Source organism: Rhamphochromis longiceps, linkage group LG13 (genome assembly GCF_057381845.1).
Source record: "Rhamphochromis longiceps isolate RC_006_pf linkage group LG13, R_longiceps_female_GT1.1, whole genome shotgun sequence".
In the NCBI taxonomy this organism is placed as follows: Eukaryota; Metazoa; Chordata; class Actinopteri; order Cichliformes; family Cichlidae; genus Rhamphochromis; species Rhamphochromis longiceps.
In genome coordinates, this window is record NC_140569.1 from 29,722,097 (window position 1) to 29,736,277 (window position 14,181).

Here is a 14,181-nt window from a genome sequence, read left to right on the forward strand (position 1 = left end):
ATACCAAATTCAGTTTCTGTGTTTGATGTGCTGACAGGAAGCACTGATGATACTCTCTCGATTGCCTCACTGTAGTTTCACTGTAGTTCCACATTGCGCAGTTTTCTCTTGACCAACAAATGACTCTATCCTCACCTCACTGACACGTTTCACCCAGGCCACCACAAATCCCTGTTTAAGGGCTGGAAGTTCAGAGTCACATCAGTGTCATTCACTCTGCCAGGAACTGCAGACTCCCCTCTGATGAATCATCTTCCTAGTCTAACAGAAGCCAAAGCACAGGCTTAAGCAAATCAAAAACACCCACTCAATCTGGACTTGTATGTGCTTTTGGAGGTCAGAGCTGACTTTATGACATTTGCTTTAAAAATTTCTTTTAAATTTTTAAACGATAATCACTTTTAGAAATAGGGTATTTGCTTTAACTACACTTTGCTTGAGTTAGATACAAAGGAGGATGCACTGATCTTTATCTGTTTACACCAAATTCTGACTCTACCATCCAACTGTCAAAGCAGAAATGAAGAGTCAGGCAACATTTTTCCAAATGTTTTGTTGTGCAGTTTGAATAAGTCAATGCAAACTGTAGCTTCAGTTTTCTGCTCTTAGCTACCACGAGCTAAGAGTGTGGTCTTCTGCTGCTATCCATAGTTTTCATATGACGTGACGTACTGTGGTCCTTTACCCGCCAGCCATCCTTCGAGCATCTTTAATTTTAACTTAGCCGTCATGATGAAGCAATATTTTACCCGTCAGGGTAGCAAGTTGGTCACCTGACTGAAAGTCCGGATTTAACAGGTGGTCAACAAGGAACGGACTCATTATCTGCATGCATGTAGGATTAGTTTCTGCAATGTGATTAGCTTGTTAGATATTTGCATTAATGATTAACGATTGATTAATTCATTATTTAATATGTATACATATACAGTCAAACCCTGCAATAAACCCTCTTTCACCAACAACCCAGGCTGTCAGTGGTGAACCTATATGAAAGCTTAGCATGACACTGTAAATAGATTTTTGTCCTCAAGGACTGTGCCTCTAAAAGGACTAAAATCTTTGAATGATAGCTAAAATTGGCCGAACTGCAAAATTTTTTTTAACATTTTTTTTTCTTGAATTTAGAGCTTTTTTGTTGCAAGATCCACTAAAGGAAAATGAGGAAAGAAAATAGTTTCATAGAAAGTCTGAAACGGAACAGCAAGAAGAAGAACAATGAACAGTCCTTTACAGGAATTTTCATGGCAAGATAATTTAAGCAACTTTGTGAGTCATAAGAAACAAACAGATGCTTGATTGAAACCTGCCACAAGCCACACGATAGGGAATTCCCTTTATTAAATCTGTAAGTGGTATCTTGGCAATTTATCACAAGATGTATGCACTTACAAACATTATAAGCTTTTATCCTGAGAAAAAGAGTGGCATGATGTAAACATTTACATGAGCTCTTGTTACACCATAAGGATGTAATTCTTTTCTGTTTATATCCATACTTTAAAAGTTTTTTAAGTTCTATAAATTGGGTTAAAAACAAAACGGCAAATACAATAACACTTTTAAGAAATCCACTTTAAAATCAATAAGATCACATGGACTTTCCAAAGGAACAACCAACACAGTTTCACTTTCCTCCTGGAGAGACATAATCGCTGTTCCTGTGTCACGTGATGCACTTCTGGTCCTGATGCTGTTGTTGTAATGATATGTATAGAAGGTGATTAATGCCACAGAGCAATAGAATACAGCAAATAAGAAACATTGTATCTGCCAGTAATGATGATAGACTCCTTAAAATACTTACAAAGAATCATAAAGAGCAACATAAAGGTATTTGATTTGGAGCTCTGTTGGAAATGTGCTGTAAATATCATATTTGCATCATTTTTACATATTCACAGTTAATGTATAGTATATAAAATTGAATAAAAGTTTTGTGGCATTATTTTTGTAATTAATTCCTGAAAAACCTCCCAGGATTCAGTCAGTAACCATGACTGCAAAGGGAACAACTTGGGACTCTTTGAACATTCTTACTGTTTTTATCAGAGTAGTTGCAGAGGGACAGACAGTGGCACATGCTTAAGCTACTGTAAATAGCCTACATATTCCAAAAGAAAAATCCTGGGACATATTTTGTGATTGCAGAAAGCCTTGTATCAATAGCATACAACACAAATTATGTATTTAACAACACTGTACATTGTTAAGTTCTTAAATTAGTTAACATTTGGCATTAACCTTAACTACAAATGTGTATTTTGATGATACAACATTCACTTTTTCTTATGAGAGTTGTTTTAATTTTACCTTTTCAATCATAATTTGTGTTTCATTAAAGAGCATATGATTCTTTGTATTCAGTTATTAAAATTCCAAACTGGGTTTGCTCATTTAAGTTTAGCTTTTATTAGTGTTTGTTTTAGTGTTACGCTTTCGTAGTCCCAATAAACATGTAAGCATAAGTGTCCTCAAGCTGATTGTATTGATGTTAAAAAAAAAATCAATTTTTGCTAGTTATCCCAGATAGCAAACAATAATTGAAACTGTGCTAAATTAATCTTTTACTGTCAACTTTAATTTGACTGAATCAATATTAAATTCTGACATTGATTCTTGATCATTTTTGCACCTTTTCAACATCACTGGCAGCGTAGACTACATGTATACTTACACATATATTAGTAATCTACCCTTTTTTATTTTATTTTGTTGTTATTTTAGGGGGTTTTTTTATTTGGAGGTTTTCCACTCATAGTTTTAGTCTCTAGCTTAGCTTTACTCAACTGTAACCTTGTTTCATACAATTCACAGGTGTAAGACCGCCTCTTGCCTCTGCGGCACTAATGGCCTCTCATACAGAAACACGCATCATCCTTCCAGTGTGGAAATCCCCCTTTTCTGCCATTTAAAAGCTCCGCACTGAGCGCAGTGCAAACCCACCGCTCTGCAAACCGAAAAACGAGGCTGGGGGCAAAATTATGTAGTATTTATACCTTTTTTTTTTTTAAAAAGCGATAATTAAAAAGAAGAAGAAGAAGGCGGTTATTGCATGTTTTTTAGATGGGAAACCTGGTGGGCAGCTGGCGTTTCAAGGAGCCGAGCACGATTGAGGAATGTGACTCGACGTGGGGATCGGACTCGGAGAGCGACGAGCCGGCGGCTGAAGATGATAGCGGCATCTCCGACTCCGTCAGCCCGGCGGAGAGCGAGAGGGCCGCGGGGCACGCCGGAGACAGCACACCGCAGGTACGTTTCACGCCGGAGAGCCGGGACATGTGGGCCACCGGCAAAAAGGCCGGGACACAGTAAGGACAACCGGGCTACGGTGATGTCTGCACCCGAGACACAGCTCACACCAAACTTTCATTCAGAAATACGTCAAGTTCATGTACCGTGAAGACGTGCTGTACACGCATGCTGTGGAAAACGGCTGTACATTTACGCGGGGACAAATTATAGGGGACAGGTTCTCCTCGTAATTTAGAGCAAGATTAAAATGGAAAAAAAATCCACATGAGAAAATCATAGCGACAATCCTTCTGCCATACTGCCATTATTTCAATATGAGTTATGAGTTCACATAACCACTGAATTATCTGCCGGGAACAAACGATCAGCAGCAGCTCAGCCTCCTCTGGGACCGTGTACAGGCAGGTTAATGACCACACACACGGCAGCCAGGCAGGATAAGGACGAGGTCGCCCTTTATTGCGATGTTTTATTTTTAAATGGACTCAACCAAATAAGTTTGGTTTTTTTTGTTTTGTTTTTTGTGGAAGTTTAGATGCATTTAGCAGGTTACTGCCGCAAAATTATAACCTATTCAAACTCCCAAGTGTAATTTTCAGAGTAAACCGTGTCTGTACATGTGCTGATTCAGCACAGATAATGTTAAATACGGTAAAGATAGAAATAACTAATAAATTCTGAATGCTAGAGAGCGTTAGTGCAATAAATTCTAGTATTTAAAATACTGCGTATTTATCCCCCCAGCCCTCATGCTACAGCCATGCTGTGATCTTACTGTAGGCATCAGCACGCCAGGTGGGACTGTGCAAGCTAGGTGTCAAAATCATGCCAAATTTGAGAAGAAATGGATTCAGTCTTGGGTTTCTTACTGTAAACTACTGTCATACATGTTATGGGCTACATCCTGTTCACGTGATGTTTGTTAATTATCAAAGTAATCTAAGGAACCATAACTCCAACCCTACACTGCCTACAGGTTTACAAAGAAAGTGAAAACGTTTTATTCTTTTTAGGCTACAGACACATAAACTGTGTGCAATAACGTTCAGAGTAGCTGACGGGATTGTTGTTATTAGGCTATTTCACACTGTTTTATAATACAGGAACCAGCAGGTTATAACAGTCGAACAGGAGCAATCTTTCATAGATTATTTCTTAAAAGTTAAACCAGACTTATGGTTTTGCTCTGTTTTTATAAGTTGGACTTTTTTTTAAAGTCAGGAGGGAGATAGTTTATGGATTATAGTAAATGACCTAAGAAGTAAGTAAGTAAGTAAGTAAGTAAAATTTATTTATATAGCGCTTTTCACAGATAAAAATCACAAAGTGCTTTACAACACAGAAAATGGGAATATAAAAACAATATAACAGTAAATAAAACAATGTAAAACAATAAAACTATAAAAACAGCATAAGAAGAAATTAATCAAATGCTTTTCTAAATAAAAATGTCTTCAGCTGTTTCTTAAAAGAATCAATGGAGTCCGTTCAGCGAAGAGACAGTGGGAGAGAATTCCACAACCGTGGTGCCACAGTCTGAAAGGCCCGATCACCACGAGTTTTAAAACGAGTGCGCGGTACCACCAGCAGTCTCTGATCTAATGACCTTAAAGCCCAAGAAGATGTATGTGGTTTCAGCAGGTCAGATAAATATTGAGGAGCCTGACCATGCAGGGCCCTAAAGGTTAGAAAGACCAAAGAAACACATTTCACTTTAAATTTTATGAAAAAAATGACCCCGATTAGACAGAGGTGTCTGGTTGGTGGTGGTTCACATTAGTGCTGATGTAAATTGTCCATTTTTATGAGAAAAACATAGATATTAATGTTCCAAGCAACTAAATGTTTTTAATTCAGCTAAATGGCATCTAAGGGCAACACACCATCTGTTTTCTTTTTTCCATTCTTAAGAGTCTTTTTTTTCTGTCTTTCCTTCTTTCTTCCTCTTTCAGTTGACTGACTCCCCGGAGTCTGTTCCAAAGATGAAGAGGAGTTTCTATGCCGCCAGGGACCTCTACAAATATCGGCACAGCTACCCGGTACATGAACACACACATGTGTACCCTACAATGAGAATAGACAGGCTTCATCACACACATACACTCACACTAATGCAGACACCCTTTGTGATATATTTTATCTGTGTGTGTTCATGTGAAGAACTTCAGAAGGTCCCGGCAGCCCAATGAGTACCGCAACCTGCGCTTCTACCTGAACAAGATCCCTCTAGTGCCTGATGGTCAGATATCACACACACACACACACACAGAGAAAAAAGTGCACTCTCCATGCAGATCTGTTAACACTGGAGAGAAGTGATGTTAGTGCTGGCCTTAGTGAGTTTTGTTTGGCTAAAGGTCAAGTTTGACAGGGAAAGCCCAGCAGATTAGTGGACTGATCCACTGTTTAAACACACGTACACACACACACACACACACACACACACACACAAGCGCACACACATGCAATACAGATCTATTTTGCAGCTATTTAGCTCCTCTTTCTTCTCAGGTATCTACATAGAGGAGATTCTCTCTAAGTGGAGAGGCGACTATGACAAACTGGAGCACAATCACACCTATATTCAGTGGTGAGACATTCCCTCCATTTGTTTTAATATTCATGCAGCTTGTGTGTTTGTGCATCAAGTTGTTCTTAGCCTGCAAGAAGGCACGGTAACATGACATGTCAAAGCTTCCTTTTTCTATCCTGTTACAGATTAAAGTTCAATAAAAAACAGGAATATTTTAATGACCGCTCACTTAGTTTAACCTGTCCAGTCAGGTTTCAGAACTGATTTTAGTGGCTTAAACCCCTGGGACATGGACCGGTACCAGTCCGTGAGTTGTTTGGTACCAAGCCGCGAGAGTTGAGGCTCGGGTGTGAAATTTATGGTTTTCGGAGTTTTTATTGTTAACTTTTATCGTTTCTCTGGGTCTTTTCCTGTGTTGTAGTTGTGTGTCTTATTTTGAAAGAAATGTTTACGCGTTACCATAGAGACCAGAGCGCATTAAAGGGCAGAGAAGACACGTGACTCTCAATGTTGTTGAGTCGTTTTATTAGCAGGAGGACACTGCTAATAAAGTTACACAATTAAACAGTGAATTCGCGTTTATTATTATATTTACAAAATACCACAGTTTTTGCCTTGGTCGTATCATTTTATTTTGTTGTATTTGTCCGCGACACCTTTATCCGCGACACAACGCGACTACCACCGTGAAAATGTTGTTTGATATTAAATCGGTCCGTGGCGCAAAAAAGATTGGGGACCGTTGGCTTAAACGGTGATTGTCACATCAAGCTTGACAACTGTAGTTAGCTTGATATGGCTTCCATGTTTGATATGTAACATGGAAGTGTTACAATGCACAACAAGTGTTAAAGGGGAACGACTTGCTTTTGGGGCCAGCCTCATGTGGCCATTGAAGGAACTGCAGTTATTTGGCACATCCATGCTAGCTTCATTGTTAAGTAGGCAAACACTCCTATTCAGTACTATTTTACTTGTGTTTTTGGTCTTCATGTACATACACAGCAACTTCCAGGCTCTATGTGCAGGCTGCCTTTTTTGCTGCTGACCTTTACATGTTTGATATAGTGAATGTAGCGATTCACATAGTTCTGGTAGGGTTGCCAGGTTAACATTCGGTGGGAAGGTTTTAGCAGTCACTTTACTAGCCTAGAAGAAAGAGGTGGACAGCCTTTACATACCATGCACAGTGAGCAAACAGTAGCACCTGCTGAGAAATTACACTGAGTAATTATCTTCATTATTTGGTAGGCAGATGTATTTCTTGACCATCACATCCCTGTAGTTATTGTGTTGTATGTTTTTACAGTGTTTTTACTCCATTTCTGTACCCCAGGCTGTTCCCATTAAGAGAACAAGGGCTCAACTTCTACGCACATGAACTGACTCAGGACGAAATCAAAGTGAGTTTCGTACACATATTCTGTCTCTACTAGTCTGTGATGGTCCGCTTTATTAATGCTGTGCTTCATTAAACTGTGATGACATGTGCTTGATCTCCAGCTGTGCTCCTGCGGTCACTCTTCTTTTTATAGTTTCTACCTAAATATCTGTTGTTTGGTGTTAGATTTCACTTCTGCTTTCCTACATTAGCATATTAGATCGTTTTTTTACTTAAATGTGGTTATATTCAGACATATAACACTGAAAGCTTTCCACCTGTGAACTGATTTTGATGCTTTCATTGCAAAGAACTATGAGTTGCTCACAGTTAGTGGAGTGTCGCTGGCAGCTCAGGTGCATTATAATGCGCTTTCAGTGCAGGGGGAAAACACAGCTCAGTGTCACGGTTTTGCTAATGTTTTGCATCACTGCTTTAGTTGTGGCTTTTCATCGCACAAGTGTTTCCCATGGTTGAGTCTTTACATTTCACTACCAAAATAATTTAGCACAAATTTAGCAAATTTTGAATCGAGTGAAGTTTTAAGAATGCCGATACACTCTCGTTTAAATAAGTCGCTCAAATGTGACAAAGCAAACAACCGTTCTGGGAAATACTCATTCAGCTTTGGCTCTGACTAAATTAGACATCTGTTTGAACAACACAGCTGGTTTGCATGTGCATGCTCCCATTAAAAGTAGGTAGAAATGTGTCCCTCATGAAATTTCAGACTCGTTTTCGGGCGATTACCCAGTGTTTGCATACAGCTTTCTCTTCTGCTTCTTCTGATCACCTAAAGAGAAAAGCTGCTTTTGTACACAACCTGTCTGTTTGTTTCTGATTTGTTGTGTTGAATCACATCAGGAATTCCAAAGCACTCGGGAAGCAAAGCGGAGATTCCTGGCGGCCTATTCCCTCATGTTGGACTTCTACGGCGTCAAGCTGCTGGATAAGAGTGGCAATGTTGCTCGGGCTCCGAACTGGCAGGAGCGCTTCCAACACCTTAATGAGTAAGTACACACACACACTTGCGAACGTTATATATTTAAATGCACTGTGCAGTAGCTTGGGGGGGATAAAATTGCAGCTACAATTTGTGTGAAGTTATCGCATAGTTGCCAGTAGCTGCTTTTCAGTCCTTTAGCAAGGCAATCATTCTAAATCCTTTGCAACTTAATTGCTCCTCTAACAGCAGCTGAATGTGAAAGAGGATGTTTTGAATGGACAAACAGATGGTTAAAGGGCAATTTAAAAGAACAATTGTTGTTGTTTTTTTTGTTTCACATCCCGTTTCGATGTTTTCATTGCTTGAGATAAGGTACGGTGTTTCCTCCTGCCAAAGGACCACCTGAATGCCGCACTTTGCAGTTTACATTAAAGTGTGTGCTTGTCCTTGTACCTAAAACCTTTTAGAAGGGAAAGCATTACTTTCCCTTTTATTACCACAATCTCCTCCAGTCACAAACCTTCCTTAAACCATTTGAATCTAATTGTTGCGTTAAGCTCTAAACACATGGAAAACAAAGCTGACAACAGTGTATTTTCTTTCCATTCTCTTGCCATTAAAATGCACAAAGATGTCTGAATCTGGTTTCTAGATTTCTCATGGGCCAAGTAGCCACACCAAACAGTAAATAATAATTATATTGCCAGAGACATCAGACATTACATCATGGTTGTATTGAAGGCCATCACCTTTACTTCAATCTAGACCACAGAATGAACAGTGGTTGGGTTGTTCCATAAAACTGCCCATCGATGTGCGATTGTGTAGGGACGTGTGTGTCAGCTGTGGAACAGGCTTGTGATCTGTCCATCTTTTAACCTATACGTGTGATAAGTGGTATAGGTAGAGCAATAAATGGGTACTTTTAACCGCCCGTGTCCACAGAGAGGTGATGGTTATCGGGAGGACATTATACCAACACAGGGTTATCTGATGCTAGTGGATATGGACGTGCAAATCGTGCAGGAAAAAAGCTGTTACACCAGAAACATTATAAAAGAGACACTGAAGGAATGGGGTCTGAAGATGGTGATACAAGAATAACTTCCAGGAGGAAATAAAGTTTCTAAAAAACAGAAATGATTGGTACGTGCAGTCTTGCAGTCCAGTGACCGTTGAAATTAAAGTTAATTTGATTATGTTTCAAAATAAGTGTCCAAATACTTATTTTGGACACTTATTACAGAGGAGGTCCTAGATGGCTATTTCAGAAAAGCTATTTCAAACTATTCTAATCAATCAAAATTCTCTTTCTCAACCGCCGTGTTTATTGAAGGTCCCACCACAACTACCTGCGGATCACTCGCATCCTGAAGTCCCTGGGTGAGCTCGGCTATGAGGCCTTTAAGGCCCCGCTGGTTCGCTTCTTCCTGGAGGAGTCGCTGTGCCACGGCACCCTGTCCAACATGCAGCACAGCATCCTGGAATACTTTGTCTACACCATCCGCCTGCCAGCCACCCGCCGACGCTTGCTCTGCTATGCCCGCCAACACTACAGACCTGCCCACGCGTTCCTCTGGGGACCACCAACTAAAAAGCGGGGAGGTGGTGCTGGTGCTGGAGGTAGCGTGGGTGCTGGAAGTAGTGGGATTAGGGCGCCTGCTCCAACACCAGAGCAACAGAGGAGGGGGATGGAGAGCACCATATTCACACCTGCAGGTAGTGGAAATATTGTGTCTTCCCACAATGCCACGATGTGCCATGAGCTGGCTGAAGGAGGACTCAAGGGCTGCACGGGACTTGGTCCCAACATGGGAGGAGCGCTGATGATGGTGGGAGCTCGAGCAGAGAGGAATGAGTTCAATGAGATGATTCCTTTGTAGGGAAAAGTTTTGAAAGCAGAAAACAAAAAACAAAATGAACCACTTAAATTGTAAAGAAATAAACTTGCTTTGTGGAAGGACATGCAAACCAGGGCAGTAAAACACAGGTACAGATGTTTGAGCTGTTAATGAACACATCATTAGAATCTGTTTAGTTTAAGGGCTGACTATAAACTCAAACAGTACTTTATTTATTGCAAGAGAATTATCTTAACTGAATTTGGGATTATAATCTAAAACTGGGTTATTTTTTGTTTGTTTGTGCTTTTGGTGGGGTTTGTATCCTGAGCTAAGATAGCCGAATCCCAAAATTATCTAAACTAGTAGAGAAAGTTTGACAGAAGCCTTATTTAAAGTTTTGGCCTGGAATGCTGAATGTTTGCTGGTGTTGGGATGGTGAGATTATTGAAATATGTAGCTGGAGCTCCACCAAACAACACCCTGGATTGAGCTCCTTTTGTACAGGGTCTGTACAGCAAATGTGAAAAGGGAGATCAGGAAGAATTTGTCTTATTTCCATGTCATGTAAAAAGCATATGAAATAAGACTAATTTGTCAGCAATACTTATAGATTTTTTTTAACTTGACTGACTTGAAATTTTCACTTTGTTGTTAATCTTAGGCACAGCTCAGTTATGTATCCGCACTGCGATTTTACTCTCTACATGTTAAAGGTAGCCAATTCCGCTGAAAATTGTACAGAACTATATAGCAAAAAATAAAACGTGTTGGTAAGCTGATATCTTTAAGAAATACTTAAGAAAAGAAAGGCTTTAGGTGACATTATTACCTGTGAACTCTGCAGAAAATTGTGAAATCTAAAACTGTGCAATAAATATTTTGCTATATAACAACCCAGGGCTGCTTAAAGCCAATTATCCAATGGCAGTGACTACACTGATTAAAATAATGCACATTGTATTTCAGTCTAAAAGATAAGGGGAAAATACAAAGTGTGTCAGATAGGTTTGTCGCAGTTCATTTTTTTCTGGTCTTGTAGGCAAGAATTCAGAAAATATTATTAATCCTTCAGCAAAGAGTAGAAATGCTAGTACCAATGTTACCGGAAATTTCCACCAGTTACAAGCTAAAGATGGTGTTTGTATCAGTACTAGCAAACAGGCATAATTAAACTGGTTAAATTATGAATAAATAAAAATATACAAATCATATTCCAAAGTAGGAATTACTGTAATCACATTATATTATAATATACTATATATATCGAGTTTTAGTGACGTGAAAAACAGCCGTGAGCTAGCTTGGCTGCCACACCTCCACAGTGTGTTATGCCACCTAAAAGCCTTCTTCCATTCTTAACTGGAAGTTATGGATTGAAGTTAATGTGATCAGACTGGTGGTGTGCAGTGTGTTCTCATAGACAGTATAAAAGATGGATGTAGCTACCATAGTGTTACCCAAAATGTATGGATATGAGAAGGAGGGGTGGGTCTTGTTAGCTAATGAGCATTTTGTACCACAAATAATCTTCCATTTGGAAAAATTGTATGACCAAGATTTACAACAATAGACTTAATCTTTTTATTATTCAGTAACTAAGCCCATAAACTCATCAGATAAGGGTTTAGAAAGGTCAAGACCAAATAAAAATTAAATTCCACGGGCTTCTATAGCACTGGAAGCCTTTTTGCATCCACAGCTATCGCCATCTGGTGGACTTTAGGTAAAAAGCAGGGTTCAGGCAAATCCGGATTGGCTTCATTTTAATTCAAAGCTATGTCAGACTTTGATACTGTCTATGTGTGTGTTGCACTTTTTGGACAATCTGTGTCTTCCTGTTAAAAGTGCTGTAGGTTTTAAAAGGCTGTGCATCATAGTCATGATATAGTGACGATACTGTCTAACCTTGCAATAATGTGACTTACTGAAATGAGAAGTTAAACACCCTTGTTAGGTTTCAACCATAGCTCAGCCCATGTTTTTGAGAGTTCAAATGTTTCTAGGGCTAGGTTTTCAGTGCTGCTGATATTTCTGCCAGAATCTTTTAAGATGAATTTGCTTGCCACTCAAAACAACAAACAAAAAACAAATCTGGAATAATTTATTTCAGGTTAATGTCAACTCATCGCCCCCAGCATTTCCTTGGTCATGTTTAGTTTTCAATAAAAGGCAAATATTAGACATCAGGAAGTGTGCATTGATCTATCCAGTCAACTTAAACTAAAAGCTAAGTTTTTTAATTATAGGTGTTATCTTAATAGTTATTTGTATGCTTCTAGTAGCAATAGATTAAAAGCCATGTTAAGTATAAGAAAGATTGAAGTTTAAAACTTCTTTAGTTGGCTGTTCTTGCTGTAGGAGGCGGCCATGCGTATGTTAGCTAACAAGGTTTTGACATTGCTTTCCAGCCAAGTGTATCTGATATAATTGTAAAAATAACTTTTCAGGTGAATTATATGATAACATGGGCTCAAGTATTCTGATTTCTAGTATACTCCACATGTACATATGTGAGTATGTGTATGTCTGTGTGATATTCTTAAGTGCCTCTTTTGTATTTTTAATTTTTATCTGGATGCTGTATGGAGTGTCTTTCCTGTACATCCTGTTTTTTGTACAGCGTTTTGATATCTACATCATTGTCCACAATATAGTCATGTACACTATGAGTATATGAGTATGGGCAGGAATACATTAGAAGAACTGATATAGAGGAAAAGTTAATACTATATAACACTTGAAATTGTTTGTATTGTTTCTTTGAATAAATTGTGATTGCTACATTGATAAATGTTCACTATGCTTGCTGAACACAGTTTTGTTTTGGGGGGTTTTCAGAACTGACAGGCCACAATAAGTGGACATAAACCCTGAAATGTGAATTTTGCCACATGTAACTCTAATAAAAATGGGGTTGTGGATTAACAGTGTTCGTTTCATTTGTCATCTCATTTTGATGCACAAGTAGTACTAACTAAATTCAAGCAGGTACAGTGTTATGAATGAATATTTTCCCCCTTCCTGATGTATTTTTAGCCATTTTTCTGCATTAAAATGTTTCAGATCATTACATTTTAATATTGGCTAAAGATTTTTTGGAAAAATCTTTGTGGTTGAGGTCAATTTCACTAGCCACAAACAGGCCTGACTACTGCCAGACTTCTTGAGTCAAGAAATCAATCAAAACAACCTGTTTGACAAAGTGAAGAAGTGAAGCGAAGATCTCAAAAAGCAACACATCATGCTATGATTTAAAAAAAAACTCAAAATGAGACAAAACAAATTAATTTTAATCTTTTAGTCTGGAGAGGGCCTCCCTGGAGAGGGAGGCAAAATCCAATCACCACCTCCTCGCGGTGCCTCCTGGATAACCAACCAACGGTGATGGTCTTCGATGTCAGGCGGTGCGACAAGTCGATCGAATCTTCAAATTGTCGCATCAAATAGCAATGGAACGTCAAAATTTGGGAAATGCTAGGGCGTCCCCCGCAGGCGACGCGTGCCGTTCTCGACGGAACGACATGGGAAATCAGCAAGGGCTACCCACTCATGGACGGATTGGGCTAAAGAGACGACTCCATCTTCGTTTTGGAACAATCAATATCGGAACCATGACTGGAAACAACCAAAGTCTGGAAGTTTCTCGGGCAACCAGGAACGGCCATCCTGACAGAACTGTTTAACAACATTGTCAGCACAGGGGAAGTCCCGAAGGCCTGGACGACCAGCATTACCATACCCATATGGAAGAACAAAGGGGATGTAGCCGAATGCTCAAATTATCGTCCTATTTGCCTACTATGTCACACGATGAAAATTTTCGAAAAAGTCATCGATGCACATCTTCGGGAAATTGTCAACGTCACCCCCAACCAATGTGGTTTCGTAGAGGGATGCGGAACAACTGACGCCATACACGCCGCCCGCCTCCTGCTGGAGAAGAATAGGGAAAAGAACAAGACAGTACATATGGCCTTCCTAGACCTTGATAAGGCTTTCGACAGGGTACCCCCATGACCTCATATGGCACTCCCTAAGATCGCATGGTGTCCCTGAGGCGTATGTCAAATGGATACAGCTCCTCTACGACAACGTCACCAGTTCAGCCCGATGCGCCGCTGGACTATCATCTCCCTTCCCAGTTAGTGTTGGGGTCCACCAAGGATCAGCTCTGTCACCCCTCCTCTTCATTCTATGTATGGACACCATCACGGCCAACCTC

The 14,181-nt window shown here is 39.6% G+C and overlaps 1 protein-coding gene across 1 annotated transcript; it reads left to right on the forward strand.

Moving 5' to 3' along the window:
- Positions 1-2,932: 2,932 nt before the first annotated feature.
- Positions 2,933-12,833, forward strand: ogfrl1 (opioid growth factor receptor-like 1). The gene is made up of 7 exons (XM_085428961.1): positions 2,933-3,252; positions 5,208-5,294; positions 5,416-5,494; positions 5,767-5,845; positions 7,125-7,191; positions 8,034-8,179; positions 9,452-12,833. The coding sequence occupies exons 1-7, from the start codon at positions 3,067-3,069 to the stop codon at positions 9,996-9,998; spliced, it is 1,191 nt and encodes a 396-aa protein (XP_085285087.1). The 5' UTR covers positions 2,933-3,066; the 3' UTR covers positions 9,999-12,833.
- The last annotated feature ends 1,348 nt before the right edge of the window (positions 12,834-14,181 follow it).